Raw genomic sequence first — 14985 nt, forward strand, 5'->3', positions numbered from 1 at the left:
TTTAGTAAATAAGCAATTATAGTATTTATAGAATATCTCATTTATAATAAGAATATAACCACTTATTAATAAAGAAATTTTCTATAAAAATATGATATTCTTTATTATATGAATTTTTGATATAAAAAACAACAACAAATTAAGTAATTAATTATTTGTTTTAATTTCGGTGGTCTGTAATGTTGGCCACGACTTGAGTAATGTTGGTATATCGACAAACTTGAGTTCATCATCAAATGTATACGGTTTGGTGTAAGCCGTGTATTGAACTCCTTGTTTAGGATCTAAATCATAGGCCGATTCTTCGCCTCTCAATGTATTAAAAACGGGTAAATCATATATTGGTTTTTTGACAACTAATTTAAGTATATATGGGTAACCAAATGATCCGATATATAGTACTCTTTCGTCGGGAGTATCGCTATAGCCTTCGATAGCTTCTGATATAAAACTGTTGACACCGTTTTGTGAATGCAATGATCCGATGATATTTCCATTTGCATCCAATTCAAGAATCATTCCGTAATTATTTTGTATATTTTGTGTATAAAACTGTTGGGCAGACTTTATGGTAAATCCTAGCTTTTCTAACATTTCATTTTTATATTGCTGTCCCATTTCCTCAACACTGGATCCTAATTTGCTATATTTTTCTAATATCTCTTGTCTTAAATATGGTTTATCACTCATCCAATCCAATAAATTAGTAGCGCTTTCATTCCTGGCATTGATAATAGGCATCCAATAGGTTTCACGTGTCTTATCGAGACTTCTTATCAGATGATCGGCTTCTCCCGGAAGGTTCTCAGCCCATACTTCCGTCGTTCCCTTTTTAGCGCCTATTATATGATATAATATTTTATAATTTAATTAATGAAAAACATAAATGTCTAACTTAAACAACAACTTATGTATTTATATATGTAATAATATGTTATTGTGTTTGTTTTTCAGAGAAAGAAAGAAAGAAAGAAAAAGAGAGAGAGAGAGAGAGAGAGAGAGAGAGAGAGAGAGAGAGAGAGAGAGAAAGATTCGGCAATTTAATTAAATCCACAGTTTTAAAAAGTGATAACAAAATAATGCATTCATTTTCTATTACCATATAATTGTTCGTAAAATATTATAATACTAAAGTTTTATTTAGGAAGTGGTTTACTATAACCAGTATTTTAAATAATAAGAGTAAATTATAATAATTATTAAAGATTACTAAATACCTGTTATTATATTGAAAAATGTTTTTTTTTTGTTATTGTAAAACAAAGAAATTATATAATCTTTGTTAAGCTGTTGATTGTATATATATATATATATATATATATATATATATATATATCTCTTATTTTTTGATTAATTGTTAAAAATAACTTAAGACTTAATTACTTTTACAATACACTAAATTTGACTTACAGTATAATATACTAATTACAGATTAATACAGCTATTACTAGTACAGTATAAATCAAATGTGGGAACATTTTTACATGTATTGATTACTTTTAGTTATACCGTATAAAGTTTTAAAATCTATGTATTAATAATTATGAAAATAAAATTTCACTTTAAAAAACACTAACTAATCAAATAGGTATCAACTCTTATAAAACAATAAAAAGTGAGATATTTATGATATTTTTAAAACAATGAGTATAGAAAGCATACAAATAATGTCAAATGAAATATAATACAAATTAAAAATAGATTTTAATTATTTAATATTTAGCCAAAAGTTATTGTCATAATTACCTTTAATATAATGTTTGAGAACTCTTCTGGTGGTAAACTCAGCGACGAGAAGACCCATTCGGTCGTCAGTGATCTCAATGGACGCGGGATACCAAAGATTAGACCAAATGATTTCATAGTTTCCCGTATCCGTGTCATACTTGACCACAAAGCCACTGGTGTCCGGCTCTATGATCATAGCTGTCCACTGCATTAAATCTCGTTTACTACTGGCAATTGTCACATATACCACATGTCCTCCTGCACTACCAGCGCCTTCATCAATGACTAAGTGACCCATGTATTTGCCACCTACTTGTTCCAGTGATAGAAGTCGATTCAATTTGACCTGATTGTCAACAAATTCAATTACATGCAATCCAAGGTATGCGTCAACAAAATATAGAGTTCCTGTTGAGTCAACTCGGACTCCGAGAGGTCGGCCACAAACCGATGAATCCCAAGGTTTGTTGTCACAGAACTCGTTGGCTATTTTGGCAATTCGTGTTGAATTTCCTGTGCGGAGATTACCTCTGAAGACACCTCCACCAGCAGTTCCCGCGTATATAAAATCGCGATGTATTGCTAATGAAGTCGGACCAAGAATTTGGCCCTCAAATAGTCGGGTGGCCTGTGATAGCAAATTGTTTGGTTCTAATGGACCAACAAATGATTTTGGAAGTGAAAACCTATATATATTTAAATATGTAATAATTAAATACTGTATAAATGTATAAATATTTAATTTGTAGTATCAATAAAAATAAGAATTATTTAATATTTATATTATAATTTTAACTATACTTATATAAATCAATAATCACTTTTCTTCAAATCATATAATTTCAGTTATTTTTATATACAATACAAAGTAAATTGAAATATTTATATACAGTAGTAAAATATAGCGTAAAAAATAATACTATAGAGAAAAATTATTTACTTTATATTTTGTTTTAAAAATGTTTGAAGAGTATACATACCTATATGACAGGGGTTCAGTAGTCTCCGATGATGTATAAGTATTATCTGAATAAGAATTACTTTGAGGTATTGATGGATATGATACCAACTGCTGCTCGTATGGCATCGCAACAGGAGATATGGCTGATGACAGTGATGTCTTAGAGTACTTTTTTGGCAGTCCTCGAGTTGGCGGAACAATTGCGGGCAAGTATTGGGATTCAGATACCATGTATGGCGTGTCCATTGCTGTACAATCATATGGCAAAACATTTAGCAAAAATGTTATAACAATTGAAAACAATTTACAATAAGAAAACATTTTTAATTAGTTATAAAACAAATATAATAAAAATTATGATAACAATAAAAAAGATGTGATATTTGGTATCGAGAAGTGGATGAGAATGTGATCGACAAACAAATAAAACAGTTTCGGAGTCAGTCAAGCATTTTATGTGTGAACTTGAAACAGGACTGTAAGCTATCGACCAAAAAGAAAATGTCTAATCATTAGCCACACCACTGGTCTGTCATAGGACCACAATATACCCGGAGTGCCATAATTAGCTAACAAAAAGGGGTCACCAATTGATAACACATCTTATTGTATGGAAAGCAAACTTTTGTGTTAGACTTTAAATAAATTTCACTTTTTTCACTAGTATTTCAACTCATAATGATATAAAAATAATAAATGTTATGTCTAAAAACTAATTACAATTATTATCATAATTAATAGAAGTAATATATCTTAAAATAATTACTGTCATATCTAAAATACTATTGGCTTTATTTATCTCAACCTATATTTTCATTATTATAATATACATTACAAAATTATGATCACCATAGTATACAGTATTAATACATTTTAAATATATTGAAAAATCTATTTTGTTGGTAATATGTAAACTAATATTAATAAAATGATTAAATCAGTTTTTTTTTGTTATTTTGATTATGCACTGTATTAATATATTATCTATCTTTACTTAAATATCATTTATAAATATTAATAAATTGAATTGCATAATATTACAATATAAATTAAAACTTATTGTTATCATAAATGTAACATCTAATAGATATAATTTTAATGTGTTATATTTGATTTTAGGTAATTAATCACACATATGACTAATATATTAATATTATTATTTATTAAATCATGTTTACTCACAGAATATATTTTAAAATACATATTATTAAACATAATTAAATATAAAATTAAAGCGAGGAAGTTAAACAAATAAATAAATATATATGATATAATTTAAAATTGAATAAATAATAGTTTGTTAAATCTATAACACTATTATATATTATTCATTGTATATTTATTTCTATTATGTCATTAAATAGATTTAAATTTATGATATCATTCAATAAATAAATATATTAATAAAATACATTTTGCAAATTAAACCGTCAAAAACACGCCCTTTTATTTATTATTAATGTATAATTTAAACAAATTGAAAATATTATATTCATATTATCTAAATTAAAAATTAAGTTAACATTATCTGTATATACAGTAGAGTACTGTATGCGGAAATAATGTTCAAAAATTAAAGTCTACAAACTTATACTGTAATCAATACATTTGTATTAACTTTCGCGACAACTATTACTTCATTGTCATTCATAGATGTAATGCAAACTTGTATTCACTGATATTCACTGATATTCTTACGATTAATTGTCATTATAAATATTGTCCCACTTTTTACAATAATTTTCAAAAATATAGATAAAATTCTCATATTTATTAAATTTTTTATAACTTATTTTTTGTTTTATTTTCTCAATTAAATTTGTATCAAAGTGTTTATTAAATTATATTTAGTATCTTTGCTTACAAGTTTGCTTAATAAATATTTCATAGTTAACTAAAACTATATAATTATGGGAAAGTATTTTTATAATTTCAAATAAAAAAAATTATGGTTTCTAAACATTTATTTTTTATGTATAATTATTACGAAATTGAGATTCTCTTTAAAAATTTATATTAATATCAGTCAACTTTAAGTATACTAATAAACAATTGTTTATATTTAAAACAATCATTTTTATAAATGTTTTGATTTTTAAACAGTTTACTTTTAAAATATATATCAAAATATTCAATTTAATTGTTTTAATATCATTGATACACTAATTTATTTTATAATTACATTATATTGTATACTAAACAACAAATACATGACTATAAATCGTGTTTTTGTTTGACGTTTTTAGGTTTCGGTCGATAAACTTATAGACACTTTTTGTTGTTGAATTAGATATTGTATTAAAAAGTTAAGTATTAACAATCAATAGATTTAAATTATTCAATATTTTATTTAATTACTTATAATTTACTTTTAATATAGAATATAACCATAAAATAATAATAAAAATAAACTATGAAAAATCAATTTTAAATTATATGAACAATAAAATAATGAAATATTAATTTATTTTCAATAAAAGCATTTGTTTAAAATATTTTAGAAAATAATGTTTTAAAATAGTCTAATATTAAATATTGTAGTTTAAAATAAATCATCTTTTAATATATGTTTTAAAACATATCAAACATTGATAACCATCATACAGTATAATATTGAATATAATTAATTGTTTGTTTGGTAAACAACACAAAACAATTGAAATGACGTTTAAGTTATTAATCGTGAGATTCACTTACAAATACTATTAGACTACCGGTATTACTATAATATTACATTATTTGTATTAATTTAGCAGAAATATTAGATATGTTTATAAATATATATAAATCAATTTTCATAAATGTAAAATCAATTGAAATGAAAATAAATTTAGATTGCAATGTATAAATAACTTTATGATATTTTAAGTCATTGTTTTATTTTTTATTATTTGGTTAAAATTAAAACTATTATAATAAAAATTATTATATATATAATTCAATAAATTGGATATACAAAAAATGACAAAACTTCGTTAAATTTTTGATATTTTAATTTAGCTTATTATAACTACAATAACTGTAAAAATTGATTACCGGTAGTTGAAAAACAGAAAGTTAGCACTTACCAGTACTTTTATAATCATTTAATAAACAAAAATTTTTTACTTACCTTATCTTAAAATTATAAATTATTACTAAAAAACATATAATTTTAATAAATATAAATTGTTTATTTAAATGAAATAATTTTGGTCACAATTAGATATAAAATTAGTTACAATTATGTTTAGTTTGTTGAAGTTTAGTCTCCACTTCATAGACTTTCTTAAGAATTACAAACGAACGGACCAAACGAAAGATAGTCAATGAGTTGATTAATATCATGAGTGACATTGATATTAATTTATACCACTCGAGTGCCCGAATCAATAGTACCATTTGAACAAATATGAGAACTACTAGAAAACCTAATAATGTACCGAAGCCTCCGATAGGATTAGAGAAGACAATCTATTTAAAAATAATAATTAAATATTATAACAATTAAAACAATAAAATTCAATTCATACATAATAACGTAGATGTGACTGATTTCCCGGTTCGGCACTATTGATACTGCCCTCAGACTTGAAATATTCTTTAGAATACTTGACAACAACTCCCTGTCCATAAAGAAGTTGATCGGACCACGAATTACACGGAACTAATGCATTCCTTGTCTCTAATTTTATCCATTTTCCTAAATGTAGGGATGATTTATGAAGAATGTCGTAGAATTGTGGAGAATATAAGTGAGAGGTAAGCATAAGAAAAGATGTCATCCACGAGATGACTACATGTTGTGCGGTCCAACTCATGTCATAATATAGTTGATTCGGTGCAAAACATAGATTCACAAATGAGGAATAATATGCAATAAGTAGAGATCGGAATAATATAAACTTTAATCTTTCGTTAAATGATGTCTTCAAGCGATCCACTTCCTCGCGGATCAGTTCAGCATTTGTCGTACAGGTATGTGTCGGTTGTTGACTCGAAAATTTTGTCGGCAATATAAGTGACTGAATGCCGGCAAACCAATTAAATGATATGCCATTTGTTTTGGATGACTCATAGGCCCGGATAACGTTTGGACAATACATCAATATATAGATAACTATTGGATATGATATACACAATATGCCAGTTATACCGGCCTTCGAGTAGATATTTATTGAACACATTATGTGACCACAAATACAAAGCACAAGAATTATTAACGAAGAACTGTATAAATAAAATCTTTGAACAAACGATGGAAGTAATGATGTTATCTATAAATATAAGTAAAATAATGTGTTTTATAATAAATGTAATAAAAATATTTAAAAATTTAAAGTGTGTATAATATTACTTATTGCATACGATGTCTAAACTAGTAGTATAGAAATTAAATTATAATTTATATTAATATATCAAAACTTTAACATTTGATTTTTATCTGTAAATACAATACTATCTAATATTACAGTAATAAGTTGTAAATAATTTTTTGTGTAATAATTTCATCATTTATTAAACTAATTACTGTATGTTTATTAATAGTAAAATAATTATAATCATTTGTTAATTGTTAACATAATTGTTGAAATATAAATCTCATTTAACTTTGATCAGTGATATACTGTATAATCAATTGTCTGTAATAACTGTTTGTTTGTCACTAATAACTAACCACATGAGCCAAATGCAGAACAAACGGACGGCCGATAAATAAAAGACAGAATTGAACGACATTTGTGTCAATTAAATGAAAATTCTGTAAATAATAGACAAAATATTTATTAGTAATAAAATTAATAATAATAAAGACATTGAATGACAAATAATAGCCAAACCATAGCAATGTTTGTGTGAGACTGTGGTAACCACCAGACAGTTCGGTAAAGATTCAGATATTGAGTGGCCATCGAAATGATGAACACAACCACTGTCTGCGCCTCAAAAAGCAACTCATTTTCGGGCGACAACTTCGGTAAGTTTATGTGTTTCGGTGACATCAATGGATTGATGGCATCAGACCTAATAGTGATAAAAAAGATTAAACCAAATAAGTGAAGACAAACTATGATAACATTGGCCAACAATCAAGACATCAAACCTGTCATCGATGGTTGGTTTGGGTGCCGACAGTTTGGATGCATTGCGTCTATGATTTGGCATCAATAGAAATAATTTGTTATTTCTGCCCATTACTGGTCACTCATTTGATCCAATTGGTCACACAATATGTTTGACAATCACACCATTGAGTGTTATAACTAATTGATTACAATTATAATACAATTAATAATTGTTTTCTCTATATATTGTGATTTACTTTTGATGTTTGAAATAAATACTCAATTTATGACAACATATATCCATATAATCATTAAATACTATACTTCTATGTAATAGTAATACTACTGTAATATCAATGAAAACATTAGAAAACAAGTTATCAGTAATACTGTAGAGTTTGTATTGACTGTTACGTCAACACAACTAACGTAATGCTATTAATAGTTATAATAGTCATGTGATTAGAAATTTACAGTAAATAATATCCATTGAAATAATTGAATACAACACTCATTGACTGTTATCATACGTAACGTTGTTTATTAATACTGTAGTAACTGTACAATGAAAATGATGTGATTATAATCATTATAATCATTATAATATCCAAATGAGACACCAATTGATGATATGCTTGTCATCATTAAAGGTATAATCAATTAATTTAAATTAGTTTAACTAATAATTAACATCTGTTTACTCTTTAACCTTAAGATTAAATATAAAATTTAGTTGAATTGTATTTTCAATTATACAATCTATACATATGTACTGTATATCAATCACTTAGAAATTAATTGCAATTAATTGAATGAAACAATATATAAATATTAATAACTATTACTTAAAGATTTTGCTGGAAATCTTTAAAATGATTTATTTTTTTATAAATGATTTTTCTTTCTCTATATATTTTTCCTATAACTTCACTCTTTATTTTAAAGAGATTTTTAATAAAATTTAAAAAACTATTAATATTTCCATAATTTAATAGATATTTATTGAAATTTTTAATGAATTCAATAAATATATTAAGACATTTCATATACTTTTCTTTATATATATGATATATAAGTTTTTATTAGTATTATTTATAACAATTAAATTGTTAGCAATTATTTAATGCTAACTAAATATTTAACAAATAATTGATTTATTTATTAGACTTTTATTAGTATATTATTTGTAAAATTATTATATTTTTCTTGATTTTTTACGATTTTTAATATTATTTTTAATCTATTATTATTGGATATAAATTAAGAAATTCATTAATTTTTTTATATATTTAGATATCTAATTATTTTCATTAATTTGCATAAAATAATAAATACCATAACATTATTCACAAAAATTATTGAAATATTCTAAATTTTATTTTTAATTAGATTAAAAATTAAATGTATTATTTAAATATAAATATCGATTTATTTATTTATTTTTCAAACATATTTAACGTAATTAATTTTTAATTGTGAATTTTATTTATAGTAAGATAAAACTTTTTATCAAAAAAAAGATTTTTCCACTGATTGTTAAATAAAAACAATACAATTATGAACTATAGGATTCAAATTTTATGCATTATTTAAATAGATATTGCACTAGGTCAAATTACACATTATAATTTTATACAATTTTATATTCAAAGCTATAAATAAAATTTATATTATATTTATAAAATTTTAGATAATATCATAGATAAAGCTAATAAAAGATATTATATTCATATGATATATTGATAATAAAATATATTATGTAATAAAACTGAAATTTGATTACAATATATAATAATGAATATGAATAATAAAGTACATTATAATCACGAACTCCTCAAACGAATGCGTATTTGAATTCTATATTTTTGTCCGTCGGTCAGAATTTTTTGATATTTTGAATTCAGATATAAATAAATCATAAAAATAAGGGATAGAAATGAATATTGAAATTATTATATTTCTTCAGAAACATTGACAAAATGGCGGTCAAAATAAAAAAATAATAATATTGTTATTTAATTTTTAATATTAGATTTGGATAAAACAACAAAATGTAATGTTAAAAAAGTTTTGTTTTGTGTTTTTAAAATAAAAGCGTTCAATAAATAACTTACAATTTTCTTTTTAATTACTATTAATCAAATTATAAGTAAGAATTGTGAACAATAATTATTTCATTAATATTTAATTATTTCATCAATAATTATACATTTCATACATTTATTAGTGAAATTCCCTTCAAATACCTGACGATATATTTATAGGTCAACCCTTTGTTAGAAATCACTATAAGTTATAACATTTTTCTTATAATTCATTGCTTGATATGCCTGTGCTTACGACTGCAAGTCTGCAACTGTTAAACTAAATTTGTAACTAAATTTAATATTTCTCTAAAAGTAATTATTTTTTAAATACAATGTTTTAATTGATTTTTTTCTCCAGAAAAGTAAATAACGTAAAACTTTTGTCAAATGTTTTACATATATAACATAAAAATTTATTTTAAGTGAATTAAGTGAAAATAAGTCTTAAAACTTCAAATATTTTGTTTTGTTGAAAATGATTTTATTGACTATTAGTACTATTGGTAATGATTAATAGATCTTATTTTATATAAAATATTTATATTACCGTAATTTACGCATAGAAACAAATACAAATAAAATATTATTTGAGTTAGAAATTGAATTTTGTTATTGAATCAATAATACATATGTAAGTTTTATATTATTTGTAAACATAATAATATTATTGTTATATTAAAACGAATTAAGGATTTGGTCTGGAAATGTTTTCTAGCATTCTCAACTTTTTCATACATTATATATACCGGTATATCATATATATACAGTCAGTATTTTAGTTTATTTTAAAGTAATCTATATTTTTATGATTTATGAATTCTTATAATAAGTTTGATATAATTTAAACAAATAAATTACATAATCTTATATAATGATTATCAAATTTTATATAATTTAAGTATTTATTAAATTTCATAAAACAGTCATAAATGTTTTGAATAATAAATTCAAAATAATTATTTTTGTTATTACAATAATTATGATTAATAAATGTCAATCAAATACTGTTTCCTTTATTTATTGTATATTTTATAAATTATAAAAAATTATTAGACTTATCGGTGCTAAAGAACGATAATATTTATAAATACTTTATATTAACTAAATTACAAATAAATTAATCTCATTTGTATTTATCGTTATAATTAATGTAATGTTTAAGATTTTAATTAATCACAGATGTTTATTTATTTATGTATTTATAATTATTTCTATTTAATAATTTATATAATAATATTGTAATTTTATTATATCATATAATCATATTATATCATTTTCTAAATCAAATAGTAATTAAATACAAATTTAAATCAAGTTTTTTAGTTAGTATTGCTTTTAAATAATAAGTACTTCACATTAATTTCTGATAAAATTCAAATATTTTATTATTTTTATATCATAAGGTTATCAAAAATTGCAATTTTTTAAATATTTGTATTTTTCCTAATTTTTAACAACCAGTTGTTAATTTTCAAATATGTTGCTAACATACTCGTTGCTCAACATTTTAACATAGCTATCAATTTATTAATTATTTAAAAATAAAATTTGTCACTATTTACATTGTCATATTAGTTGAAAACAAATTGTTATCAAAATAATACAAATTGTTTTTATTTTAACTTTATAGATTTGGCGTGATTTTCATTTATTTATACAACAAACTAATTAGAGTAGTAGTACTGTATAATCAATAAATTGTAAAATTAAAAAAAAACAAATTGTGAACAAAAGTTTGATGAAATACTCAACTAATGATTACTATTACTATTAATAGTGATACGGTTTGATAAAGTGATATAATAATCCAAAGTCTTAAATAATCTAATCTTTTTTAAATAACAACTTCAACTTTTTTTTGCTACTTAATGTGTTATTAATTATTTTATTGATATAATTTGCTTAAATCAACTTTAGAAAAAAAAGTTGACAAAACCTTAGCAAATGATAAAATTGTATTATTAATGTTAATCACATAAATTTTGTTTGGAGGACAGTATATTAGTTTTTATTAATTGATTCACAACTTTAAAAGTTAAGTGATGTAAAACTCATGAATATTTATAAAAAAAAACTCATTGAAAACATATAAAAATGTTATGCAATTAATTGATGACAATATAGTTTTTATTATTTCCTCAATATATCGTCCAATCAATTCATCATTTATTTAGTCTAACACTAAAAGCTTTTAGTAACTGTTAAACCAAACACAACGAAGATTTGAAGACAATGTCGACGACTATAACGACAATCGATGAGTCTATTGAAGCGAACGGAACTGTTTCGACATCGATTAGATTAACCACAAAATTATACAAAAAGCGATACTATATCTTACTATTGTTTATATTTCTTTCGATGTCTAATGCATTTCAATGGATTGAATACTCTATTATTGAAAATATAGTCATTAAATACTACTCGACGACAACATTTGGGGTCAATTGCACGTCCGTTGTATATATGGCCGCCTATATAATCGGTATTATTCCGGCCACATATCTATTGGATAAAAAGGGTATTAGATTTTGTGTACTGTTGGGTGCTTTTAGCAATTGTTTGGGCGCATGGATTAAGTGTGTGAGTGTAAATCCCGATAGATTTTGGGTTACAATGATTGGCCAGACAATAGTGGCCATCGCACAGCTCTTTGTTTTGAATATTCCTCCACTATTGGCTGCCACCTGGTTCTCGGAAAAAGAAGTGTCTCGGGCCACAGCTTACGGAGTCTTTGGCAATCAAGTGGGTATAGCTCTGGGATTTTTTCTACCATCACTAGTGGTACCAAACTTTAGCAGTGATAGCGTCACTTCAACTACTCAATCGGCAGTTATGGTGACTGATATATCAAATACAACATTTGTTGGCATTGAAGAAGTCGGGACTGGTTTGAGGACATTATTTTTTGGTGTGGCCACTGTTACGACAATATTATTTATATTAATTATATTATTCTTCAAAAATAATCCGGATTTGCCGCCGAGCACAGCACAGGCCAATGCATTGGTAGCCAATGAAAACGCATCATTTGTGGCGTCACTTAAAGCGTTGGCTACAAATCCGTACTTTATTTTACTATTTTTCACTTACGGCTTAAACACGGGTGTGTTTTACGCCGTGTCCACTGTATTAAATCAGATGGTGACCGGAGCTTTCGGTGAAGATTATGTTACAAAAGCCGGTTATATGGGGTTTACTCTGACTTTGGCTGGAATTCTAGGTTCAGTAGTTTGTGGTTATCTCTTAGATTTAACTAAACGTTTCAAAGAAGTAACACTTGGAGTCTACATATCATCGTTGATCGGAATGATTGCCTTTACTATTGCCTTAAAAATCAAATTTGTTTGGTTTATGTTTTTTGTCTCTGGAGTTCTCGGTTTTTTTATGACCGGATATTTACCGATTGGATTTGAATTGGCGGCAGAGATCAGTTACCCGCAACCCGAAGGAACTTCTGCTGGATTACTGAATGCTTCGGCACAGGTATTGTTTAAAATAATATCAAATCATGTATTATACTTACAGTAATTTAAATTAATTATTGATTTTTTAGATATTTGGTATAATTTTCACATTTGGTGGTTCAGCTGTTATTGAAGCCTTCGGTAATTTATCGACAAACATAGCTTATGTCGGCGCTCTTGTGTTGGGCGCACTATTGACTGCTCTCATCAAAGCTGATCTCAAGAGACAAAAAGCACAAAATATTGAAAATTCAAACGAATCAAAACTGTTGAATAAGATATGATAATAATTTTTATTTTAGTTAATTTTAGTCTATTTTAATAACAAATTTTAATATTTTTTTTGTATTGATATCACAAGTCTTCCAGAAAAAAAACATTTCATTAGTACTGTAGGTATTAAATACATTTAATCAAATATTTTAAATAATATGTAAACTTTTTAAAACATCGTTAAATGATTAAAAAATAATTGAGATATGTTTACCGGTAAACATAATTTATTTTATGTTAAATTGAAAAAATATATTTATAATCATAAAAATTGTGAATGAAATGAATCAATTAGTCTGTGATAATGAGTTCATCGATACCCCAATCTTCATAACTGCCATCGGGAAGATATCGCCTAATAATAATCGGGATTTTTCGGGCCCTAAAACAAAAAGAAATGTTATTTAGAAAAATTTGTTATCAATTGATTCAATTAGTCTTCTAAATACTGACTTGAGTTCTTTCATTGCGATCTGTAGCGGATCTGTTTCGCCCTCGAGTTCAACCATTACAGGCGCACACATAGCAATCTGTAGGGCCCGAGTGCCCAATACCCTCGCCCTCTCATATTTGGTCATATATGGAGTGGTTATACGTTTGGTATTTTGTTGTGGTTGATGTTCACCGCCGGCGGCCAATATGTCAATGTTGTCGTCGTCCATCTGATCCATTTGATCCATATTGTCGTCATCATCGATGGGATCATCAAAATCTCCACCACCCATACTGTCAAACAATTCAATTAAATATAAACATTAGACAATTATCACCAAATTCTTGTCAAATGTCTGTATTAATGGTCACACAATCACAACTTCTTGACCGAATTGATAATGTCATTCGTGGACATCAATCAAACTAAGACTAAACTTACTCGTCGTTGTCATACTCTTCGTCAGCCATTTTGTCAGTCAATAAGTGATGTCCAAAGTCTTCAGACAATGCAATCAGTGATCAAATCGGCGACAATTAAGAAGTGATTGAATCGTTGGAAAAGTGTTTCACAAAATAACACATGACTTATACATAAACAACGTTTACATCAATTGTATAGAAATTAATGAAATTATTGTATAATTTGTTTTAATTAACATTTATTTGTAGAAACATTTGTTAGTATAATATGTCATTAAATTAGAAATCAATTACAATATATTCATCAATTGATTACTATATCGTATACACAAAAAATACATGCATTAATATATATATATAAAATGAGAAATTAGTATCAATAAAACAATATAGACTTATATATTGTAGAAGTTTGAAAACTAGAAAAATTAAAATATATTTATAAATAAAATCTAAATTTCAAAAACAATAATTAATTGATAATTCAATTATAAAATTAAAACAATTTATATAATGAAATGATTGGAAAACTCACAAAAAAATGAGAGAAATATTTACATAAAACCAAA

At 25.0% G+C, this 14985-nt stretch overlaps 4 protein-coding genes across 5 annotated transcripts; 1 reads left to right on the top strand and 3 right to left on the bottom strand.

Moving 5' to 3' along the window:
- Positions 1-147: 147 nt before the first annotated feature.
- Positions 148-2935, bottom strand: LOC128963579 (adipocyte plasma membrane-associated protein-like). The gene is made up of 3 exons (XM_054310091.1): positions 2709-2935; positions 1747-2414; positions 148-839 (listed from the first exon to the last, which is right to left on the bottom strand). Exons 1-3 carry the CDS (start codon positions 2933-2935, stop codon positions 148-150), a joined length of 1587 nt encoding a protein of 528 aa, XP_054166066.1.
- Positions 2936-5887: 2952 nt separating this feature from the next.
- LOC128963107 (transmembrane protein 39A-B-like) lies at positions 5888-8091 on the bottom strand. 2 transcript variants are annotated; one of them, XM_054309580.1, is made up of 6 exons: positions 7992-8091; positions 7773-7932; positions 7510-7693; positions 7347-7430; positions 6202-6945; positions 5888-6142 (listed from the first exon to the last, which is right to left on the bottom strand). In XM_054309580.1, the coding sequence occupies exons 2-6, from the start codon at positions 7862-7864 to the stop codon at positions 5903-5905; spliced, it is 1344 nt and encodes a 447-aa protein (XP_054165555.1). In that variant the 5' UTR covers positions 7865-7932; positions 7992-8091; the 3' UTR covers positions 5888-5902. The 2 variants fall into 2 exon arrangements, with proteins under 2 accessions (XP_054165555.1, XP_054165554.1); XM_054309579.1 differs by having other exon boundaries at positions 7773-8091.
- A 3796-nt stretch (positions 8092-11887) lies between these two features.
- On the top strand, positions 11888-13572 carry LOC128963580 (uncharacterized MFS-type transporter C09D4.1-like). Its single transcript, XM_054310092.1, has 2 exons — positions 11888-13307; positions 13378-13572. The coding sequence occupies exons 1-2, from the start codon at positions 12054-12056 to the stop codon at positions 13570-13572; spliced, it is 1449 nt and encodes a 482-aa protein (XP_054166067.1). The 5' UTR covers positions 11888-12053.
- Positions 13573-13674: 102 nt separating this feature from the next.
- On the bottom strand, positions 13675-14599 carry LOC128963125 (DNA-directed RNA polymerases I, II, and III subunit RPABC2-like). The gene is made up of 3 exons (XM_054309603.1): positions 14436-14599; positions 14015-14287; positions 13675-13943 (listed from the first exon to the last, which is right to left on the bottom strand). Exons 1-3 carry the CDS (start codon positions 14462-14464, stop codon positions 13853-13855), a joined length of 393 nt encoding a protein of 130 aa, XP_054165578.1. The 5' UTR covers positions 14465-14599; the 3' UTR covers positions 13675-13852.
- Positions 14600-14985: the final 386 nt, after the last annotated feature.

This window comes from Oppia nitens, unplaced genomic scaffold, assembly GCF_028296485.1.
Source record: "Oppia nitens isolate AA-2021 unplaced genomic scaffold, nextdenovo-longstitch-racon4-pilon3 scaffold7_pilon_pilon_pilon, whole genome shotgun sequence".
In the NCBI taxonomy this organism is placed as follows: Eukaryota; Metazoa; Arthropoda; class Arachnida; order Sarcoptiformes; family Oppiidae; genus Oppia; species Oppia nitens.